Here is a 21,908-nt window from a genome sequence, read left to right on the forward strand (position 1 = left end):
ACTAAGAAAAGTCTATGATGAGCGTTGGTCTGATGATGAACCAATCTCAGTCTGGAGTTTAAGGGCCGTGCCGTTGCGGTGGGGTCCCGGTGCTGTGGGGGGGTCGGGTAGTAGGACCGTGGTAACTCCACTCTGTGAGTCTTGGGTCTGATCCCCTGGATCCTGCTCTCCTCCTGTCAGGGAGAAAAAAGACGGCGGCAGTATCTGGTGGCTCCAGTAATGTTGTTACACAGAGAGAAAGAAAGAAAGACAAGAAGCAGAACCTCCAAATGTAGAGTTACTCCCTTTAACGGGAGAGAGAAAATCCCCTCAGCAGTCTAGGCCTAGAGCAGCTCAACTTAGTGGTCCTATTTTATTACTATTTTATTCCTAATGAGAAGCTTTATCAAAGAGGAAGGTTTTTAGTCTACTCTTAAATAAACTAATGGTGTCGGCCCTTCGGACCGAGGCTGGTAGTTGATTCCAGAGTAAAGGAGCCAACGATACATGGTGATGTGTTCAGGTGCATCACGTAACTCTGCCCTCCGTGGCTGCGCTCCGGGACTGACCATTCGTCCTCCGAGGAAAATCTCCTCTCCTCACAATCAGCAAACACTTTGTGAACAGAGATAAAACCCCCAGTGTTTCTGTATTTTTCCAGGTTCCTCTGTGTCAGTTTTCAGATGGATTCACTGCAGCATTTTCTTCACAATCACGCTAAAGTTACACCTAATTGAAATACTGTTGTCAAGGCAGATTTTTCAATTGTTTTCAGTAAACTGCACCACATTCCTGTTCTACATGACCCCAGGTTCTTCTGTGTCCCTTTTCAAGTGGATTCACTGCAGCTTTTTTTCCACAATTACACACTTAAATTACACCCAATACATGTACTGCAGTACAGGCTGATTAAAAAAATCCCCACAGGGACATTAAAAGTATATTTGAACTTATTCAGGATGATGTGTAGTGACATCCACTCATCTCTCTCTCTTTAAATTACTTACAACATGTACTTTTTTTTTTTTTTTGTAATCTCACACTACTATAATAAAGCAGCCGGTGGATCCACACGCTGCACAAGGTGCTTTTATTTTACACCTGCCGTACAAAATGTCTGCGCACGCCACTGAATATTATGTTTTTCTCCCATATTTGTATGAGAGACTGACAGCATGTCACCAAGACGAATATTGGTACTTATTTTTTTCAACTTAAAGCACTGCCCGATGTTGACGACTATGGAAGCAGTGAAGTTTTGGGCGTGAACGAGACAAAAACTTACAGTAATAGTGAGTGAGGAAGGAACGTGGAGAAAAAACAATGAACAGAGAACCAAGCCAGATGACACTATATCAGTGTTTCAGTCAGCCTGCTGAGTAGCCCTGTTACTACTGCCACTTTGGGACACTACAGCGGCAGCTGACTCGTTTTAGGGAGCCTGATGATTGACACACAGTCTTGGATATGTTCAAGTATAGTTGGGATATTTCAAGCCAGTTATTCACATTTGTCATAGCATCTGTCAGTTCTTGTGCAGCGTGTTGTTTATCCTTTGCATGGACATACAGAACAGCATCATTGGCATACATTTGGCAGGTGACATTCGAAGGACAACAACTTGGCAGATCATTTATAAACAAACTGAGAAGCACTGACCCCTGCGGTTCAACAAGATTGTTGTTACCTGATGTTTACTTCATGTTCTGTATCCTAACACACTGTGATCTTGCAGATATGTTTGATTTAATCCAACTCAGAGTACTTGGGGAGAAGTTAAAACTGGACAGTTTGGTCAACAGTATCTGCTGGTTAATGGGGTCAAACACTTTTCTGAGATTGATGAAAACAACACCAATAACACCACCTTTGATTTTTTATTTTCCAGAAAGAAGCAAACCACCGTCTCAGTAGAATGATGTTTTCTAAAGCCAAATTGCATTCTGTTCAAGGTATATGGACTATTGTTAAGATGATCTACAAAATGCTCACAATTTTTTCCATGACTTTGGAGACTGCTGGAAGTATGCTTATCGGTCTCTAGTTGCTGGTTATTGCAGGATTACCTGACGTAAAGACTGGTGTAATGACAGAGCACTTCCAGGGTTCAGGGAAGGAACCTTCGTTTATGGATTTATTTATAATAGTAGTTAAGGGTGCTATGAAAGATTCTTTGTGATATCCTACCAATGTTACATCCATACAAAATGCATCTTTGGCTTTAGAGCTTTTGCGGCCACATGCAGCTTTATCAACTTGTGACTGCGACACTACGCACAAGTTAAGAAAGGGTTTGTCGGCGTTCAGTGGCATTGGTGGGTGGTATTCTATCTGGGGGAAGTTCCTTCGAGTCAGTTCTTTAACTGAGTCTATAAAGTAATTGTTCAAAGTTGTTGCAAAATCCTTTGGATCATGGATGACCTTCTCCTCTGTCAGTTTTTTAATCTGTAACTTGGAAAAAACGGTTTGTGCACCTGTAATTAAGAATTTGTGAATTTGTAAGTGTGGTGTTGTATTTGTGGAGGTAAAATAATCCTACAGGTACACAACTCACAGTACACAACTACAAATTCACAGTACACAACAAAAAATTCCACTTTCACAAGTGCACAAGCCTTTTTTCACCAATAATACCTTCATACTGTGCTGATAATTAGCATTGGAAATAGCCAAAGCGACTCTCTTCAGTTACTATTGCACAAAGCTGCTGTTTACTAAATGAGGAATATTCATTTGTCCTGAAGTAACTCATTAATTGTTGGTAGCGCCGTTAGCCTGTAGCCACATTAGCTTCCTTTAATCAGAGCTGTGTTCGTTCATCTCAGCTGATTTGTTCCTGCTACGTCTCGTTGTTGTTGGGTCATCAATACATTTCTATCAAGAAACTACAACAGCCAGATCGTAGAGCATCTTCCTCCCGCTAACAGATGAACTCCACATGAGCGGACAGCAGTGTCACATCCACACTCATCACTCTCTCAAATAATCAGTGACGTTATAATGAAGTGACTAACTGGTAACTGTAATTAGTTTCAGTAGCTGCTTTTGTTCTTGTGACAGAGTTTGGAGTGTTTGTGGACACGTACGGACGAAGGAGCCGCACCGAAGAGATCAAGTGGAGTCGTCTTCCTCTGTCTTTTGGTAAACGTAGTTTCAAGTATTTCTCATTGGTTTGATTAATGAATCAAGCGTCCTTTCTGAAGCTCATGTTATCCTACTGAGTGTTTCTACGCTGTCGTCCATGTGTCAGCCTATCGAGAGCCCTACCTGTTCGTCACCTACTTCAACTCGCTGGACGTCATCGAGGTTCAGGGGCACGCGGCTCTGACGTGAGACTCTCGGCCTCCTGGTGTCCGATTCGTTCCGCTGTGGGTCGTTAGCTCAGTTTCTCACGTCGCTGCTCTTCCTCACACAGTCCTGCGGTTCTGGCCCACCTGGACATCCCGAACCCTCGCTACCTGGGCCCGGCCATCTCCTCCGGAGCCATCTACCTGGCCTCGTCCTACCAGAACAAGCTGCGGGTCATCTGCTGCAAGGGCAGTCTGATCCGAGAGTCTGGAGAGCTGCAGAGGACCGGCTCCAGCAGAGGGTCAGTGTGTGTGTGTTTTAAAGTCTGTGAAGAACTTAAAAGAAAAACTACTACTTTTTAGAAGTAAAGATGAGAGAAAAGAGAGTATTCATGTAGTATAAATCTACCAATACTTAGTTATTAATTATAGTATGCGTGTATTCATGTTTTTCCTCATTTTAAACAATTTTGTTAATTTACCATTAATTCTGAACTTTTTTTGAATTCAACACATTCATTATTTTTCTTTGTAAAATGAAATCAATCTGCATTTTCTTCATCTTTATTTAGTTTCACAGATATAGTCGTGCTGACAATATGTCTAGAAACACAATGAGAATTAGTTCAATTCCACAATTTATAATTTTTTTATTTTATCCTTGTTTCTCATTTATCATGAAAAAAATGTTTGTATTCAATTTAGATTTCATGTAGAGTTTCTTTAAAAATGTATTTTGTGTTTTAAAATTTAAATCAACGACAAATTTTTAATCAATAATGGATTTTCTTTTTCAAAGAAAATCCTGACTTCTCATTTATTCATTTGTAAAAATGATGATAAAAAAAACAATTGAATTCAATACAGAACAAAGTTTTCAAAGTCCTGAATGAAAGGCAGCAGAAAGAAGATTAACTTATACACCCTTTATCTCAATGAATCATTTTCCATTGACAATTAAAGCAAACAGCAAATAAGCAACAAGCAAAATGACATGAAATCCGTCACACAGTGATTGTTTGCACTGTTTGTTCAGATTATTTGACAGAAACACAGTGAACCTGTTTGTTTGTATCTCCCCGGAGCAGCGGCGCCCCCTGCTGTCATGTTCCGACCCGTCAGTGCTGTTATTGTGGTTTCACTCCGTCGCCTCCTCTGCAGGAGTCCCAGCAAGCGCGGCCCCCCCACCTACTCAGAGCACATCACCAAGCGTCTGACCTCTGGCCCCGGCAGCCATGACGGTCTGCACCGGGAGCCTAGCACGCCGCACCGCTACCGGGAGGGCCGCACCGAGTTCCGGCGGGACAAGTCTCCGGCGCGGCCGCTGGATCGGGAGAAGTCGCCCGGCCGGGTGCTGGACAGTCGCAGGGAGCGCTCACCTGGGAGGTTCGGGGACAGCTCTCGACTGCACGCTGGCTCGGTGCGCACGCAGCTCGCCCCAGTTAACAAGGTCCGTGACGACAATCCTCCATCTTCTGTAGGGCTTCTTCCTGTGCAGGTCGCAGGGCGGCAGTGACGAGCGCTGATTACTGTGGACGGGGGCAGGATTCACCTGGACAGGTTGACACTACAGGACAAACACACAGAGACAAATAACCACACACACTGTTAGGCCACGTTTACACGTACAAAAACGGATATTTCTCCCTCTACGTTTAAAAAAGGACCCAGATATCCACCTGGTTCAGAGCGACTGTGAACAGCCAAACCTGTAGGGGGCAGAGTAACGAGAAGCATGAAGCCATGATAGCCAATCAGAATCCTGGAAAAAAACACTATGTCACTAATTGTGAAGTAAATAACCACCTTTAGACGCAACCGGGGACGTCGGGTATGTCGGATTGTCCCTCCTATCTCCTTATCTATCGACTTTACCTTAACTCCTGGATGACGTCACGGGGTTAAGGTAAGGTCTTAGAGGGCTTCCTAAAGGACTTAGTGAAAGGTGTTAGGAGGCTTCCTAAAGGACTTAGTGAAAGGTGTTAGGAGGCTTCCTAAAGGACTTAGTGAAAGGTGTTAGGAGGCTTCCTAAAGGAGTTAGTGAAAGGTGTTAGGAGACTTCCTAAAGGAGTTAGTGAAAGGTGTTAGGAGGCTTCCTAAAGGAGATAGTGAAAGGTGTTAGGAGGCTTCCTAAAGGAGATAGTGAAAGGTGTTAGGAGACTTCCTAAAGGAGTTAGTGAAAGGTGTTAGGAGACTTCCTAAAGGAGTTAGTGAAAGGTGTTAGGAGGGACAATTCGGATGTACCTACAGAGTTTATCCGGATCTCTACTGTGGCTGACGTTTTCAGGAATCATCGTTTGTGGAGACCATTGTTTCAGCCAGAAATCTGTTTTGGGTGTCCATCCGAAAAATCTGGGTATCCAAAATTATTTGGATAAGCGACCGGGTTAGGGTGGGGGGGGTATATGTGCTCCGAGTACGAGGGGGAGGCAGCGCTTACTGGCACGCCTGCAGAGGGTTCCATAAATAGACCATAAATGATGCATTCTAATGCGTTCCGGACTACGAAATATTGTGACATGTAAATTTAGCTTTTTGACAATAATACATTTCCTTCTCTTCTTGACATTTTTGCTGATGCATCCTATATACTTTCTTGCTTTGTTAAAAAGTTGTCCTTTTTTCTCTTAAGGTAATGGCTCATTTTCATTGGTGATGGTTTTCACTGGTACAGGTACCAGTGAAAACTCACCTCACTCCAAACTTCACTACATGTACTTGTTTATGCCCCCTGTAGTTTCACATTGCTTCTATCTGCACCCCTAAACTGTACATCTGTAAACTGTGAAATAGTTTCTATTATCCTCTTATTAGTTTTTAATTGAGTATTAGATCTTATTTGTCCTCTGCAGGCCTCCTATAGCTCAGTCCCAAGACCTCAGTACGTCACGGTCACACATAAACTGGTGATGGAACAAGCATGATTGTCAATACTTATATCAAAATCAGCATTTTCACCAAGAATATTTTATCCTTCAATGAAAAACATGAATGATGTACAGAATCAAACATGTGTCAACATTTTGGAAATGAAAACTGAGATCGATCATAGAATTAGTCCCTGTGTGGATTCTGCAGATAGAATCCCTCAGCATTTTGAAAAGGAAATTCCTCCTAATTCCTCCTCTCTGCTTCAGCATTTGAACGCATCAGAATGAGTCAGAGAATTGCGAACCAATCAGAACGTATAGACCACATGGTATCAATTGACCAATCATTTTGCTCGTTACTGGGTGTAATACAAACCTGAAGTCAGTTGGAAGTTGTTTACTCGAGGTCATAATTCGGAATTTTTCAGCAAAAAAAGATGGATTTAGACAAAATTAGACAATGACAAGTAGTGAAGGACATTATGGACATATTTTAGAGGCTTTGAGCAACACGTCCACTATTTTTTCAGCCGTCTTTTCTGAAAATTGACCGTCCAAATGACGACTGGACGGCTCGCTGCCAAAACCATGGTGGAGACTCGTAGCTGTTTTTATGTGTAAATGCACGGCTCAAACACAGTGAAGTATCAGTTTTTTCAAATTCCTGGGCATGTGTAAAAGTGGCTTTATTCACACTCAGGAGCAGTTTAGACACTAACTACCAGAGTGTCTGGAGAAACCTTCAAATGTGCAGCGAGAACTGGAAGATCTGTCAGATTTAAATCGTTTTAGCCTGTATGTCAGAAACAGCCACAATGCAGCATCTCAAAATACTACAACATTTCGTTTTTGCTTTTTTTAAACATTATTATCAGGGATGCACCTATACCACTGTTTGAAGTACAAGGACGAGTACGAACCTTTAGCTCCGAGCTGATACCAAGTACAGATCAAATGCCAATAGGTCATGAACCACCTGCGTACAGCCTCTGCGCCGACACTACACGCTCCTGCAGCAGTCTACAGTACACAGAGTGCAGTGCGTAGCGTCCATCTACACACGGCGCTATGCGTACTGTAGAACGTTGACCAGCGGTCTGCAACCATTTTTGTCTCTTTCCACCAAATAAAATTCTTGTGGAGCCACAAAACATGTTTTATCATAAAAGCTCACACAGCTTATACCGTATACTTCCCAATAGACGTGAAGTGTGCGAGTGCAAGCCTCTGGGTGCACGTCTATTGAGAAGATGTGAGCCGCAGGTTAAAACATTCTGTAAAATACGGTAATCACATGTGTCTTTATTGACACGGAAGTAGTTCTGCAAACCGTGCTTGCTCACTTGCGCATATCTAGATTTGCGGCGGCGTCTTGAAAGACGGTGTTAAGAATAAAATGACCGCCAAAAGGGCCTGGCGCATCTAGAGTTGCCGACCCGCCTTCAACCTGATGGCGGACGCTGCCCTACGGGGGCGTTGGCTTTTCTATAAGGCAGTGCTGCTCTTCTATTTGGAACTATACGGTAGTTAATCTATTTACCGTATTTATGTAAACGTACGTTGATGATGTTTTACAACGATTTACAATTAATTTAGCTGTTTTTTCGCTTTTATCCATTTTGAACAGTTTTAACATTTTCAGCTGATTCAGCTATTTTGGTTGTTTTAGTCATTTTAACCGTTTGACCAGTTCTTGTTCCATTCATGACAGTTTTAAACATTTTATATCCTTTTTTTGAGCCAATCCTCCTGACACTTTTTCCTTCTTTCTGATTTTGATCAATTTTAGCCTTTTCAACCATTTTAGCAAGTCTTTTTGAAAATAAGCCCAGTATGCACATACAATTTTAAAAAGCACCAATACAGTGGAACAAAAGAGCCACATGTGGCTCTGGAGCTGCAGGTTACAGATCCCGGCTGTAGACAGAGGGACCGTGCTCGCTGTTAATGAGTGTTTCAGTCAGACTTGAATCATGTTTAGCATGTAGCATCGTTGGTGTGGGAGCCTGAAACTATTAGCATGAAGCTCTCAAAGAGAGAGAGAAGAGAGAATATAGAGGGGGAGAGAGGGATGGGATGGGGGGGGACAGCAGACAATACCGTTGTTAATGCTACATATATTATTTACAGTTATCACACTGATCCAAACACTTTCCAACTGTTTTTAGATTAAACAAAATTGAGCAGCTCTGTCTAGAGAGCAACATGATTTTCGAGAAGGTACATCAATTAGCAAAGTAGCAACAACAAATACAGAAGTACATGATTTTGACGGTTAAATAAGGCCCCGTTTACACAACAACGAATTTGAGTGTATCCGCAAAACTTTCTTCACTTTCGGGGGGTCCGTTTACACGACACCAGAGTGTGGAGGCACTGTATCCTTCAAGTTTTTAATCCGGCTCCCAAAGTGGAAAGATTCTTTCATGGCCGCTATTCCCTCCTGCAGAGACCGCCGGAGGCTACAGAGCCTGTTACTGTGTATCTCTCCCCCTCCCTCCTGCTCATCCAGTTGTAATGGCTTTGATTTGATCTTCCAGTTCTTTTTCCTTTATTTTGTCCTTTTTGATCTTGTATGAGGAGTGCCTCTCATGACGACTTTAGCGCCTCCCAGAGGACACAGGGAGAAACACCATTTGCTTCTAAAAAGATTGTCCATTGTTTTTTAAAGAATGTGAGGAAGTCTGGATCCTTGAGCAGTGGTGTGTTAAATCTCCATTGTCTGATAGGAGGGTGATTGTTCTATTAGTGACTGTCATAGTGACAGGTCAAAGGTCACTGATAGTGATGGGGTGAATCTGTGTGTCCGGGGTGTCCTTCATCACTGAGTTACTCACCAGAAAGTAATCTAAGCGTGACTAGGATTGGTGCACTGCTGAGTAGAAGGTGTACTCTTTAAGAGTGGGATGAGAGGTGCGCCAGGCGCCACAAAGACCAAAGTCACTCATGTACTGCTGGACTATGTCTGTAGATTCCGTGTGTCGGGTGTTTGCTGCTTTACTAACTCTGTCTACTTGTGGATTGAGGACCTTGTTGAGGTCTCCTCCCACTATCAGTGTTTTGTCAGAGTGTGTTGAGAGGGTGGTGAAGAAGTTGTGATAGAAGGAGGGTCATCAACATTTGGGCCATAGATGTTTGCGATACACATCTCTATGTTCTGAAGAGAGATGTGAAGAATTATAAATCTTCCCTCTGGGTCTGTGATTGTGTCTTTACAAGAGAATTGTATTTTATTGTTGATTAATGTAGCTACACCTCTGTTTGGAGTTCTAACAAGCTGAGTATATGTGAGGGAATTGTGGTGAAATCAATTTGTGATGTCCTGCGGAGCTCCGAAACTCTTTAGAATGTAGCATCACTGGTGTGTGAGCCTGACCTCATTAGCATGTAGCATCACTGGTGTGTGGGCCTGAAACTCTTTAGCATGTAGCCTCACTGATGTGTGGGCCTGAAACTCTTTAGCATGTAGCATCACTGGTGTGTGGGCCTGAAACTCTTTAGCATGTAGCATCACTGGTGTGTGGGCCTGAAACTCTTTAGCATGTAGCATGTAGCATTACTGGTGTGTGAGCCTGAAACTCTTTAGCATGTAGCATTACTGGTGTGTGAGCCTGAAACTCATTAGCATGTAGCATTACTGGTGTGTGAGCCTGAAACTCATTAGCATGTAGCATCCCTGGTGTGTGAGCCTGAAACTCATTAGCGTGTAGCATGTAGCACAGCTCGGAATTACGTGCTGAGCCGTTAAACTACTGAGCAACATTGGGCTCCCTCTGCTGGTCCAAATGTCTCTAGTGATGAAGTTGCTGCTGATTAAGTTGCTGTTGTTGTACCAACAGTCTTTTTCCTCCTCTTGATATTTTGGCAGAACATAGTTTACAGTCTGCCGTACTTCAGTAAACAATCTCCAAACTGCAGACATCGCTTGTCCTTACTTGCGTACCTGTAATCGACATTGCTGACATATGACGTCACGTAATACTTAGAGGAGTACGAGTATTCCAATACTGGTATCGGTATCGGTGCGTCCCTGATTTTTATGAGGTCATGATTTAAAATTTTATTAGAATTTAGTTTATATGATATAGCTGTGGAAGTAACTGACGGAGCAATAATACTTAGTTTTAATTACTGCCTTTATATATATATTTTTTTTCAATTTTTGCGTTCAAGATGTTGTGATTGGTTGGCGTTTCCTGACGCGTCTGTTTGTCTGTGACCTCAGTGTGATGAAACGTTCAGTGAGCGGACATACTGCCCGGTTGACCTTTGACCCCGGTCTTGTCTTGCAGGTGTGGGATCAGTCGTCGGTGTGAATCCAGTGCGGGGCTGCTCCTGACCGGGGGCTTGAAGAGAAACCCTCAGAGTGCAAGCACACTGACGCACACACACTCTCACGGCTCGGGCCTCCTCACCTGTACATAGTGCTCAGAATACACACACACACACACACGCACACAGTGGGAAGTGTCTCCCGTGACAATCCTCCTCCTCCTCGCTGATGTTTCAGGCAGACCCGGTGGCGAATCGACCGACCGCCTGCTGAGTCGACTTTATAAGAAATACGACCTTGTAAATATGGCCACCTGAGTTTTTATAGACAAAGGGGGAAGAGTCGGCTGGCAAAGCCACGTCTATTTTTTTTAACTGAGTTTCTAAAGATGTTGCAGGGCGATTAATGAAGCCGTCAGTTCAGAGATACACTGTCAAACCTTTCGTTTGGATCTGAATTATGGGAGCGGTTTGAGGAGGCAACACTTTGCACAGCAGGTTGGATTTGAACAGTTTATCCGCTCGTCACATGATCAGTCTTCTTTCTCCTCTCATCAAACTTTCTTATTTAACTGCAGGCGATTGCTTGGCTGACCGCCGTCTGGCCACACTGTAAAACTAAGCAATGTTTTGTGGCTCCTTGTGTTTGATTTCTTTCGCCCCCCCGCAGCTCTGCCTGTGATGCCGGATGTGTTGCGGGCTCAGACCGCCTCTCAGCTTCGCTCTTTAGTCCGCCGCCTCCGATTATGGTACAGATGTCCCGTTTCTGTGCAGTGATATGAAGTCTAGTGACCGTCAGCGGTTGTCACTTTCTAGTGTTTTTTCCTGGGAGGCAGCGAGACCGCCTCCACTCGTCACATCGGTGAGCATGACTAACTTTGGAGCAGCTCGTCGCTTCGACCTTCGATTCTTTCTCTTGGTTGTTCTTTTCCGTCATGTATTCACTTAGATTTGCATTCAATCGTAGTCGTTGATGTTAGACGGTGACTTTCAGGTTTCCTTGATTTTTAGAGATGTATTCCAGTAAATGCATTAAACATGATTAAAGTGTTTGACTCTTTTCTTCTTCTTGGTTTCAGACTTTCCTGCCATTAAAATTAAAAGCCCCTCCAAAATCTATTTATTTTCACAGTAATTCACACAAATCTACAGCTGAACCAGGAGTCTGTAGGTTCGCTCCTCCTTGCACACTCTTTAAACTTCCTGCTTTTAGCCTCAATGAGGACGATTCAGTTACAGTCGAGGACGAAAGCACATGAAGGATTTACTGCAACTGCAGAAGTCGATCAATTTCAGAGTAATCAAGTTACATCAAACAGTTTTAAATGGACTTCATAGTGTTTAATGAAAAGTTCAGCCAGTGGTTACTGGTACTTTATCAATACTTTTTAAAATTGTATCGATACTTTTTTACTATGACTGGTACTTTAAGGCTTTATTAATTCTATTGACACTTTTTTTTTAACTATCAATAACGTACCCATAATGGTTATAAAGTACCTGTCATATTTAAAGGTGTGTGTGTGTGTGTGTGTGTGTGTGTGTGTGTGTGCTAAAAAAGCACACAGAAGGTTCAGCTAGTTTATTTCTCCTTCAATTCTACAACAATGTAATGCTCTTTAAAGTAAAATCCAACAAAAACAAAATATTCAGACTGAACAAGGAGCACTTGTTGTTACAGGAAGTTGCTATGTACAGCTACACACACTCCTCTGATGGAGGGGAGAAGGTTCAAAGTGCTTAACAAACAGAAGGGGTGGGGCAGAAAGGAGGAGAAATCAAACAAGAGCACGAGTGATCCCTTTGAGAGACCCGTAATAATAAAACTGCTTGGCACCAGTCCCCCCACCACCACCACCACCACACACACACACGGTCACTGGGCCGTCGCGGCCATGCCTCTGATGGAGCACGTCAGCGTGAAATGAAGAAAAATACAACATAATGCAGATTGAGAGAAATTCTGGGGAGGAAAAAAAACAAAAAGCACAGCAGTGTGTGTGTGTGTGTGTGTGTGTGTGTGTGTGTGTGTGTGTGTGTGTGTGTGTGTGTGTGTGTGTGTGTGTGTGTGTACTCATACAGCCTCCAGTTTCCTCACAATACTGAAGCACAGCTCAGGTTCAGATTTCATTTTGATGCACTCGGTGGCAGTGTCGACTTCATGTGCAAAAAATAGCCTCGTTTTTTGTTTTACATGGTTCACATTCATGGGTTGAATGAGACGAAACTCGAGGAGATGAAAGAGGAAACAAGTGAGGAGAGGAAACAAGTGAGGAGATGAGAGATGAGACAAGTGAGGTGATGAGAGATGAGACAAGTGAGGTGATGAGATCAAACAAGTGAGGTGATGAGAGAGGAAACAAGTGAGGAGATGAGAGGGAGGCAGGTTTAGGACTAGTGCTGCTCTGAGTGTCTATGGGGGAACTTTATGTTTGACTTCATGAAACTCATTCAGTCTGACATCTGGTTGTCTTGTTTGCTCAGACTTACTGAGTTTGGTATGATTTGATTGAAGCGCCCCCTGGTGGACTCCTACAGATGAGTGAACACAGAATTTAAAGCCAATTCCACCTAAACTGTGACGATGTGGAGCAGCGTCACTTTTTAGCTCCTCCAGTGTCGTAACCCCTCAGTTAGTGAAGTTCAACACTTCCAACGGGAGGCAAAGCGAAAACCAAACAAACACATGCAGTATGTTGTTGAGTCCCCCCCCTACGAGTGTGAGGGTCCTGGTTTTGAATCCCACCTCTTCTGCTGTACCTCTAATGTTCCCACACAACAAAAATCCTAATTGACGAAATCAAAGGCCAAACCTGTGTGTGTGTGTGTGTGTAGAGGTAGTGTCTGAGTGGGGGGGGGTTTCTGGACGACCCTTCTCTCAGTGCATAGACATCTGGTTGGCCGCAGACACTAAATGACGTGTCGCGGCGCCGCCTCGTCCACACGTCGTTCTGAGAAATGCCTCTCGTGCTCCGTCTCGTAAACACTGATTATCTTGTGGCAAAATTTAATTCTCTGGATTTATTTTTTCTCTTTTTTTGAAACAGCAACGCAACGGCAAAACCTCAATAAATAAGAGCCGAGTAATGACGGGATGGGAAAACCACTGCAGCATCAAAACAGGACACCCTGCTTCTCTATTGAAAAATAAACACCCGTCGTCCTCAACAGGTCACAAAATATACGTTTTCTTCTTCTGCAAATAACAACTTAAGAAAACAAAGAAATAAAAAAAGAAAACATTTGCTGACTAATTAAGTGCGCCACTATTCAAGGATTCTATACATTTTTTTTCTTAAATGCTATATAGGTATCTGAATATATTATTTTATCCATTTACTTTACAAAAAGAGTGTGTGTGCGTGTGCGTGTGTCGTTGAATGAGGCAGAGCGGGTGTCTCGGGGGGTAAACGGCGGGGAAAAGCCCTTTCTGCTGCTCTGCTTCCACCTGTCAGGTCGTCAGGAGAGAATCGGCTTCTGAGGACTGAAAAGTGGCGAGACGTCCAGCTCCGAGAGCATGCTGGGTAAAAAAACAATAGGTGATGAGCGGTGCCAGCAGACGATCGGCAGCATGAGAAGCACTGCTGTCCAACATTAACCACAATCCTGCTGCGAGGTGACGGAAAGAAGCAAAACTGAAAAGAAAACGTCCCAACAGACCTGCAGCTGCTCTGCAATCTGAGCATTCGAGTGACTGAACAGTCACGAGAATCACTTCACCCAACACAACAGTGTTTTTCAAAAAATAAAGACACCTCCACTCCGCCGTTGCCACGCCTGATGGCAAGAAGTTACTCCGTCTTCACATGTAACGGTCGAGAGAGAGGCATTCTGGGAAATGTAGGCTCTCTGTAGAGCCTCGGTGAAGACAATCCATCCAAGTGCTTCTCAGACGCAAAATAAGTTGTTTTTGTTGTGTATCTCTTTAGAAGTAACAGCGTTTTGCTGTTCCAACACACAGATTGTCAAGTTTTTTTGTTAAGTCTGAAATTATAACTTTTATTTGACTAAACTGAGTCGATGCAGCAGAGCTATGAAGAGTTTGGATGTGTTTGGGTGAAGTGAGCCTTCAAGTCTGATGAGCCGAGAGTCGACGGTACTTTGATGAGGAAGTTGTTGCTGAGCAGGGAAACAACGAGAAAGATGAAAGTCCTCAGCGGGACGCCCCCCTCCTCAGGACCCTCGGACGTCCGTCCTCCGAGTGCAGCCTGATCACGCCACACAACGCCGTCCTCTTTATGTACACGCCACCTCGGAATCTGCAGCGCACACACACACTCACACAGTTCATGGGACATTCGGTGGAGCTCCAGCGTCGTGCCGCCGTCCTGGCGCTCAGTTGGAGCTCGCTGTGATGGGCTTCTCCAGTTCCAGGTCCAGGGGGGCGGGGCCGAGCTGCAGGCTGCTGAAGCAGGTCTTGCAGACGCGCGTGGGCTCGAACAGCTGCTGGCTTGGCACAGGGATCTTCTGGTCGCAGCAGCTGGCGCAGAACACGTTACCGCAGTTCCTGCAGGGGGACACAGGGGGTCACTGTGTGTGTGTGTGTGTGTGTGTGTGGGGGGGGGGGGGTCCCCCAGACCGAGCCTCTTTACACCTGCAGTTATCCTGCAGCTCCACAGCCGGCTGGTCGAAACGTCTCCAGCTGCAGGTTCAGTCAACTGAACTACAACTTTCTTTATGTCTCCTTCAAATCACTGACAGAAACAGAGCTGCGATCGATGTGCCAATATTAAATATTCTATTAATCCAGTATCACTGGATCGTAATTGAATCATTTTTGGTAAAGAAATGATTTTATTTCAACACCGTAGTTAACTATTTTTTAATTGAAGTCTAATTTTAAAGAGGAAATAATAAAAATTAAAAAAAAGAAAACAATTATTCAAAGAGTAAAATTAAATAGTTTTCTTAATGTCTTCATTTAAAATCTATTTAACATTTTTAGTTAACTTTCTCCGAATACCTGCAACGTTATTGAGTAAATCACTAAATATTTTGTGTATTACGTTTCTGTTTACAGTGTTGAAGTCTTATATTTTAAAGATAAATTCTTCAATCAGCTGCATTAACAAGGAAAATAAAGGGAAAAAGTAGAAAAACTATTCTTCTAAATATTTAACAGACACACACACAGACAGACAGACAGACAGACAGACAGACAGACAGACAGACAGACAGACAGACAGACAGACAGACAGACAGACAGACAGACAGACAGACAGACAGACAGACAGACAGACAGACAGACAGACAGACAGACAGACAGACAGACAGACAGACAGACAGACAGACAGACAGACAGACAGACAGACAGACAGACAGACAGACAGACACACACACACACACACACACACACACACACACACACACACACACACACACACACACACACACACACACACACACACACACACAGTCGTTGCATATGTAGGGTCACCGATGCATTAAAAGGTTATAGGGTGAATTAGTTGCACTCAGTATAAACAAAGCTGGGAAAAAATCTCTTTTAAACACTGATAAATAAGATTTCCAGTAAAACTTGGAAGATAATAGTGAAGGAGTGTTTTTTCTTTTCATGTATTGGATACAGAAATGTATGTATGTCTGTGTGATTTAAATCTGAGCATCTGGGATGCGTCGATAAAACAGGTGTAAAAAGCAGAAGTTGAGTCATCGTGTTTAGTTTCAGCTTCACTCCATGCTGACTCAGCTCCAACACACAGTGAATTAACTGATCATTCAGCTCATTAAAAAGAACAAAAACAAACCAAAGAAACATGAGTGGACGAGAAGGCAGGTCACACCGGAGCTCAGATTGAGATGGAAGGCCATGCTGACACACTGACACACAGTGGGCCCTGTTACCCGCCTGCCCGCCCCCTGAGCACCGTGTCAACACTGTGGCGTCCTGTGACGCCATGCTGCTTTGTGGGGAGGTGGAGAGAAGATGCACAGGGGGGCAGGGGCAGCATGCTGCCGGGGGTGTGTAGTTGCAGGGTGCTTGTGTGGTGCCATTGTGAGAGGAGGATTGAGGTGTTTGTTTTTAGTTTAGTGAATTTTGCTCATTAAACAGTCAATCATCCCTTGACCAATCACAGCGAGCCCACTGGCAGCAGCGTGCTCTCACGCTCACAGCCGGTTGGAGACCGCTCGATGGAAACACACTGCCGCCGCGGGACGCACACTCGAGTCAATACACCTCAGAAATGAAGAGCGATTTCCCAGAGAAGCTGCTGAAACAGGATGAATGGGCCCGGATGCAGCAGGTGAGTAGGAGAAGGAGGGAGTGGGAGGGGGGTGCTGCAATGCTGGGATGAAAAGGGTGGAGGGAGGAGGGAGGGAGGGAGGGAGGGAGGGAGGAATGGGGCGGAGCGGGACAGGGGAGCCGGATCTCACCAGACCTCCTGGACAGGCTCCCTGCCACTGTAGAGGAGCAGAGGGGCAGACATTGGATAAGAGCTGCGGGAGCAGTGGAGACAACACAACAGACTGAGACACTCCTCCTGCACCAACACCACTCCTCTTGCACCAACATTACTCCTCCTGCACCAACATACTTCTTCTGACCTGCACCAACATCACTTCTGACCTGCACCAACACCACTCCTCCTGCACCAACATTACTCCTCCTGCACCAACACCACTCCTCCTGCACCAACACCACTCCTCCTGCACCAACATCACTCCTCCTGCACCAACATCACTTCTGACCTGCACCAACATCACTTCTGACCTGCACCAACATCACTTCTGACCTGCACCAACACCACTCCTCCTGCACCAACATCACTTCTGACCTGCACCAACATCACTTCTGACCTGCACCAACACCACTCCTCCTACACCAACATCATTCCTCCTGCACCAACACCACTCCTCCTGCACCAACATCACTTCTGACCTACACCAACACCACTCCTCTTGCACCAACATCACTCCTCCTGCACCAACATCACTTGCGACCTGAACTAACACCACTCCTCCTGCACCAACATCACTCCTCCTGCACCAACACCACTCCTCTTGCACCAACATCACTCCTCCTGCACCAACATCACTTGCGACCTGAACTAACACCACTCCTCTTGCACCAACATCACTTCTGACCTGCACCAACACCACTCCTCCTACACCAACATCACTTTTGACCTACACCAACATCACTTCTGACCTGCACCAACACCACTCCTCTTGCACCAACATCACTCCCCCTGCACCAACATCACTCCACTGAGAAACATTCCGTCCACCTGCAGCAAAACGGAGACGACCGGTGACATGAGGAGTGATCTTGTTAGCGGAGATAAGCTGATTGATCCACACACACAATCCCGTCTTGATCCCTCTAACTACTCTAGTCAGAGCACATTACTTACTGTCCTGCATAGAATAACAGAAGTTCTAGCTCAATAATTGAGCCAATTGTCACTTTATCAAAGGTCTACTTCTGAGAGTGAAGCTTTCACAACATCCAGAGATTACAATTTACCCACTTCTCAGTCGCACCTGAACACACCATCAGACTACAAACAAGATAAACTTTAACAAAGGTTTCCCTCAGGAAGTAAAGTTCTTGAATAACCAACTAATTAGTCAAAAATGCTGAAAGTTCTATTTACAGCTTGGTAGGTTTTGCATTCATAAGAAAAACCAGCGACTTCTTCTTGGAAATCTCCAGATGAGACGAATCATCACGAATGAGTTTCGATTCATTTGGAGTGAAGGAAAAGCGTTTCAGCTAAATGCATTATAAAAACAACTAAGCGGTTTTTCTGAACCAACGAGGACTCTAAACTTCACAGACGCCTCAGCAGGACACAGCACTGGTTGTTTAAGGGACTGAAGAGTTGTCTGCGCTCGCCAACGAGCCTCAGTACGTACCTGCAGTGGTGCCTCCTGGTGGCGAGCCAGAACCTGCTCTCACAGCCGTAACACTGTGCTGCTAAGTGATCAGGGTACCAGCGAGTCACCTGCAAGCAACAGACCAGGCGGGTTCACAGACATGGAATAACAGAGCATCTGCTGCCAGAGCGGGCTGACGTCACCTGAGCGGCTCACCTCGGTGTCTTGCTTGTCCACCTGCTCCCAGCTGGCCTCGGAGAAGAGCTCGGTGCTGCAGCGCGACAAGCAGTTCGCGTCCAGATTGAACTCCGAGTCCGTCATCGAGGTCTGCCAAGACAAATACACTGAATCATCAAAGATCTCCATCATAACCAGTTCAGATGGCGTTCAGTCATTTCTCAAAAGGCCTCACCACTTCGTCTCCGATGTCCCCATTGATCCTGTGGAACCCGGCGTGCTGCTGATTCTCCAGGCGGCTCCACAGCTCCTGCACCTGCTTCTTCAGAGTCTCCACCTCCATCTGGTGCCCCGCCTCTATCTGCCTCAGCCTCTGCTGGATGGCGTCCGTGTGCAGAGTGAGCCCATCGTCATCCAGGTGGCTGCGAGACGGCTGCTCCGGGCTGACGGCAGCTCGGCTGTGTACGCTGTGGCAGCAGCGGTGCTGAGAGCAGCTGCCGCGCGGATGCAGGATCAGAGAGTTGCAGCTTGCGAGGGACACCTGTCGACTCAGCGGGGCCCGCTCGCCGTTCCCTTTGGCCCAGTGAAAGCCTCCACAGGGCTCGCCGTCAGAGCTGTCCCCATTACTGAGGCCGTCCCTGCTTATGTCAGTACTCGCACACTGAAAGGCACTGACGGAGGCTCGCTTGAAGCCCCCGTTTAAAGTCCTGCTGAAGCCATGCTCAGCTGGCTCCGGTCTTTTTTCCTTCCTGGAGCAGAGCGGAGGAGCCCGGCCGTCGTCGCAGGGCGGCCGGTTCAGACAAACGGACATCTGCACGGACAGATCTACCCTGCTGCAGGCCTCTTCGGTTAAAGTCTCTGTGGAACTTTCCATAAGGGAGATCCTCTTATCCAGCGGCTCCACCGGCTCAGAGAGGCTGTTCTCGGATTCAGAGTTGGGGTATGTCTCCTCATCCACACCCGCCTCTTCAGGTGAACTGTCCACAAATCCATTAGTCATAGTTCTTTGTGCTGAGGGCTCGAAGTTGCCCGAACTGGACTGAATAGGTTCGTGTGCAACCTCGTCCTGTACCGAGGAGTTCTCTACATTCTGCTTCATCAGTTCGTCTGATGTCTCCTCAGCTGGCTGCTGGTCCAGCTCCTCGTCCTGCTGTGAGGATCGAGGAGGAGCCTCGTCATCCTCCTCTGCCTCGGTCATACCATTTTGTGGAAAGTGCCCATTAGCGAGTGTCTGTGTTTTCACCTCAGTCCCGTTAACTTCCTCAGACTGATGCTCCGCCTTGACATCCGCTTCGACATCCGCTTCAGCTCTCTCCTCTGTATCAACGTTAGCAACATCAGAGACGGCGCCGCCTCCTTCTCTCTGAGCGTCAGCTCCTGCCTCCTCCTTCGTGGCTTCCTGAAGAATGTTCTCCATTTGTCCTTCGGCCACGCCCACCGCCACAGAGAGCTCTGCCTCTTCTGCATCCTCCCCGGGCAGGTTTAGCAACGTCGCCTGACCGAGCCCAGCGTTCAGACCCTGTGACTGTGGGCTGTCGTCCAGTTCGGAGTCCGCCCCGTCTGGATAAGGCCCCACTCCATTAGGCCGCACCTCCTGATCCTGGCTGCCCCCTCCATCGGGCCCCGCGCCCATGTTGCGTTCCAGCGAGCGCCGCTGGTCCTGCCACTTCTCATTGAGGCTCGGGTCACTGGAGCGCCGGTTCGGAGGCAGCGAGCTGCCCAGCTCACATGCGCTGGGCAAGTTGTCAAAAGAGCGAGTCTTTGTACGTCTGAGGAGGAAATCAAATAATCACTTGGTGTGCTCGCTGTGATTCAGACGACAGCGGCTACAACAAAACAGTGAGTTGACAAATCAATGGAGCAGCAGGAGAAACAACAATGTAAGAAGGCAAACATATTGAAAGCAAAGCATTCACACTTCAACACAGAGCTCACTCTCATAAATGACCTCGATACAGATGAAACAAACTCTTCTGTGATGTTACGAAAGTCATGGGATAAGAGATAAGTGCATCGTTAAGCAGCTTCTCCTCAGGCCCTCGCAGACAGCAGCGCTGAGGATGGGCCCGTCTGGATGTGGGAGGCTTGAAACTTCATCTTACATGAGTGTGGAGGGGTGAGGGAGCTGGTGAAGCAGGCCAGGCTCACCTGCCCAGAGGAGCGTCCTCCGGGTTGGCGCCGGGCACCGGGTAGGGAGCACACGAGTCATCGGAAGGGGTGGTGGGGGAGGAGCTTGGCAGGTAGACCGCCGTCCACAGCATCAGGTTCCGCACGTGACACACCGGGTGGAGAACCTGCTACAACAACTGGATATCAACTCCAAACTCCATGAGCAGAGAGACGCAACCAATTAATTACTCTGGAACAAACATCTCAGATTATCCTAACTCTTTTACTGCTTATTCTTATCTGTGATTGGACGCAAAGCTCTATTCCTCTGTTTCAAATATAAACTGAGTGATGGTAAGCAGAAGTCATAGAATTAGATTCAAAAGTTTATCCTGATTTCACATAAATCAATAGAGTATATTGATGACAGGAAATGACAGTTTAATGCTTTTAGATGTGTCTTTGTTTGTAATTAATCAAACTAAATCCATTTATTTTCGGTCTGTCAGTACAAAAGCCAGAAAATAAAAAGGCAGAAAGTGTGCTTTACAAAAATCTGCTCTAACAATGGAGGAAAACGATTTTTTCCTTGAGCATGTGGAGCATCAAAATACTTTTATGCCCTTGATGAACTGCTTGAGGGAAATTGAACCGATATCTGCAGCTGAACTCACCTGTGATGTGAAAATGAATGTAGATTATTCAGGCAGTCACCAAAACGCTTTCAAAGTTTTTGTGCAATAATTTTGAATAGGTGAAATTAAGTTTAACCTAATTTCTGGACTACTGACCACACCGGAATATAAGCCGCATCCACCTAATTTAAAAAGAAAAACAATTTTGGACATATATAGGCCACAGTTGACTATAAGCCGCAGGTGTCCACATTGTAACAGGGCTTGAATTTCACTGCTGGAATTGCATTTTTATTTTTATTTTTTAAAGAAAAAAGTCATTTTAAACACAGCTGCTGTTGTGGGTTGGGTCGGCGGACAGGCAAGAGGGATGGGAGGGGGTCTGGGACGGTGTGCCTTCCTCTGACTGAGCAGCAGCACGCGTGGGGTGTGAAGCTGGAGCTCCAGAGTGTTAACCCTTAAAAATCTATATTCGCCGCGTCATTGTATAAGCTGCAGGGATCAACGTGCCTGAAAAATGTAGCGACTTATAGACTGGAAATTAAAGTACTTAAACATAAGCGCAACATAGCTATAAGTCTTCATATGGCATTGATTAAAATGCTTAATCTTAAAGTAGAATATTACCATTTGTAATAATAGTGGTCAAACTTACGCATTTCATGCCTTTATATTAAAACCTCTCCAAATGGAAAATATTTCCCTGAAGATCTGTACAAGGGTACCTTCCTTTCCCA

General features: G+C 45.4%; 2 protein-coding genes across 4 annotated transcripts in view; one reads left to right on the forward strand and one right to left on the reverse strand.

Annotated features, from left to right (window-relative positions):
• Positions 1-11,460, forward strand: part of citb (citron rho-interacting serine/threonine kinase b) — a gene marked incomplete at its 5' end in the record, with an annotated part of 92,813 nt that extends 81,353 nt beyond the window's left edge. Inside the window, 5 exons of the mRNA XM_080467464.1 lie at positions 3,040-3,120; positions 3,230-3,308; positions 3,395-3,568; positions 4,428-4,716; positions 10,429-11,460. Coding sequence (XP_080323590.1) covers positions 3,040-3,120; positions 3,230-3,308; positions 3,395-3,568; positions 4,428-4,716; positions 10,429-10,452 — 647 coding nt within the window. The 3' untranslated portion in view covers positions 10,453-11,460. The remainder of the gene's footprint in view (positions 1-3,039; positions 3,121-3,229; positions 3,309-3,394; positions 3,569-4,427; positions 4,717-10,428) is intronic.
• Positions 11,461-11,975: 515 nt separating this feature from the next.
• Positions 11,976-21,908, reverse strand: part of mtmr3 (myotubularin related protein 3) — a 37,798-nt gene continuing 27,865 nt past the window's right edge. For 2 of the 3 annotated variants that reach the window (XM_080467496.1, XM_080467497.1), the window contains exons 16-21: positions 20,576-20,721; positions 18,663-20,196; positions 18,467-18,577; positions 18,290-18,378; positions 16,805-16,831; positions 11,976-14,915 (exon numbers count right to left, since the gene is read on the reverse strand). In XM_080467496.1, the coding sequence (XP_080323622.1) occupies positions 14,744-14,915; positions 16,805-16,831; positions 18,290-18,378; positions 18,467-18,577; positions 18,663-20,196; positions 20,576-20,721 (2,079 nt within the window). In that variant the 3' untranslated portion in view covers positions 11,976-14,743. The remainder of the gene's footprint in view (positions 14,916-16,804; positions 16,832-18,289; positions 18,379-18,466; positions 18,578-18,662; positions 20,197-20,575; positions 20,722-21,908) is intronic. The other variant, XM_080467498.1, reaches the window with a different exon arrangement.

The sequence above is a fragment of the Lipophrys pholis genome (genome assembly GCF_963383615.2).
Source record: "Lipophrys pholis genome assembly, chromosome: 7".
NCBI classification, from domain to species: domain Eukaryota; kingdom Metazoa; phylum Chordata; class Actinopteri; order Blenniiformes; family Blenniidae; genus Lipophrys; species Lipophrys pholis.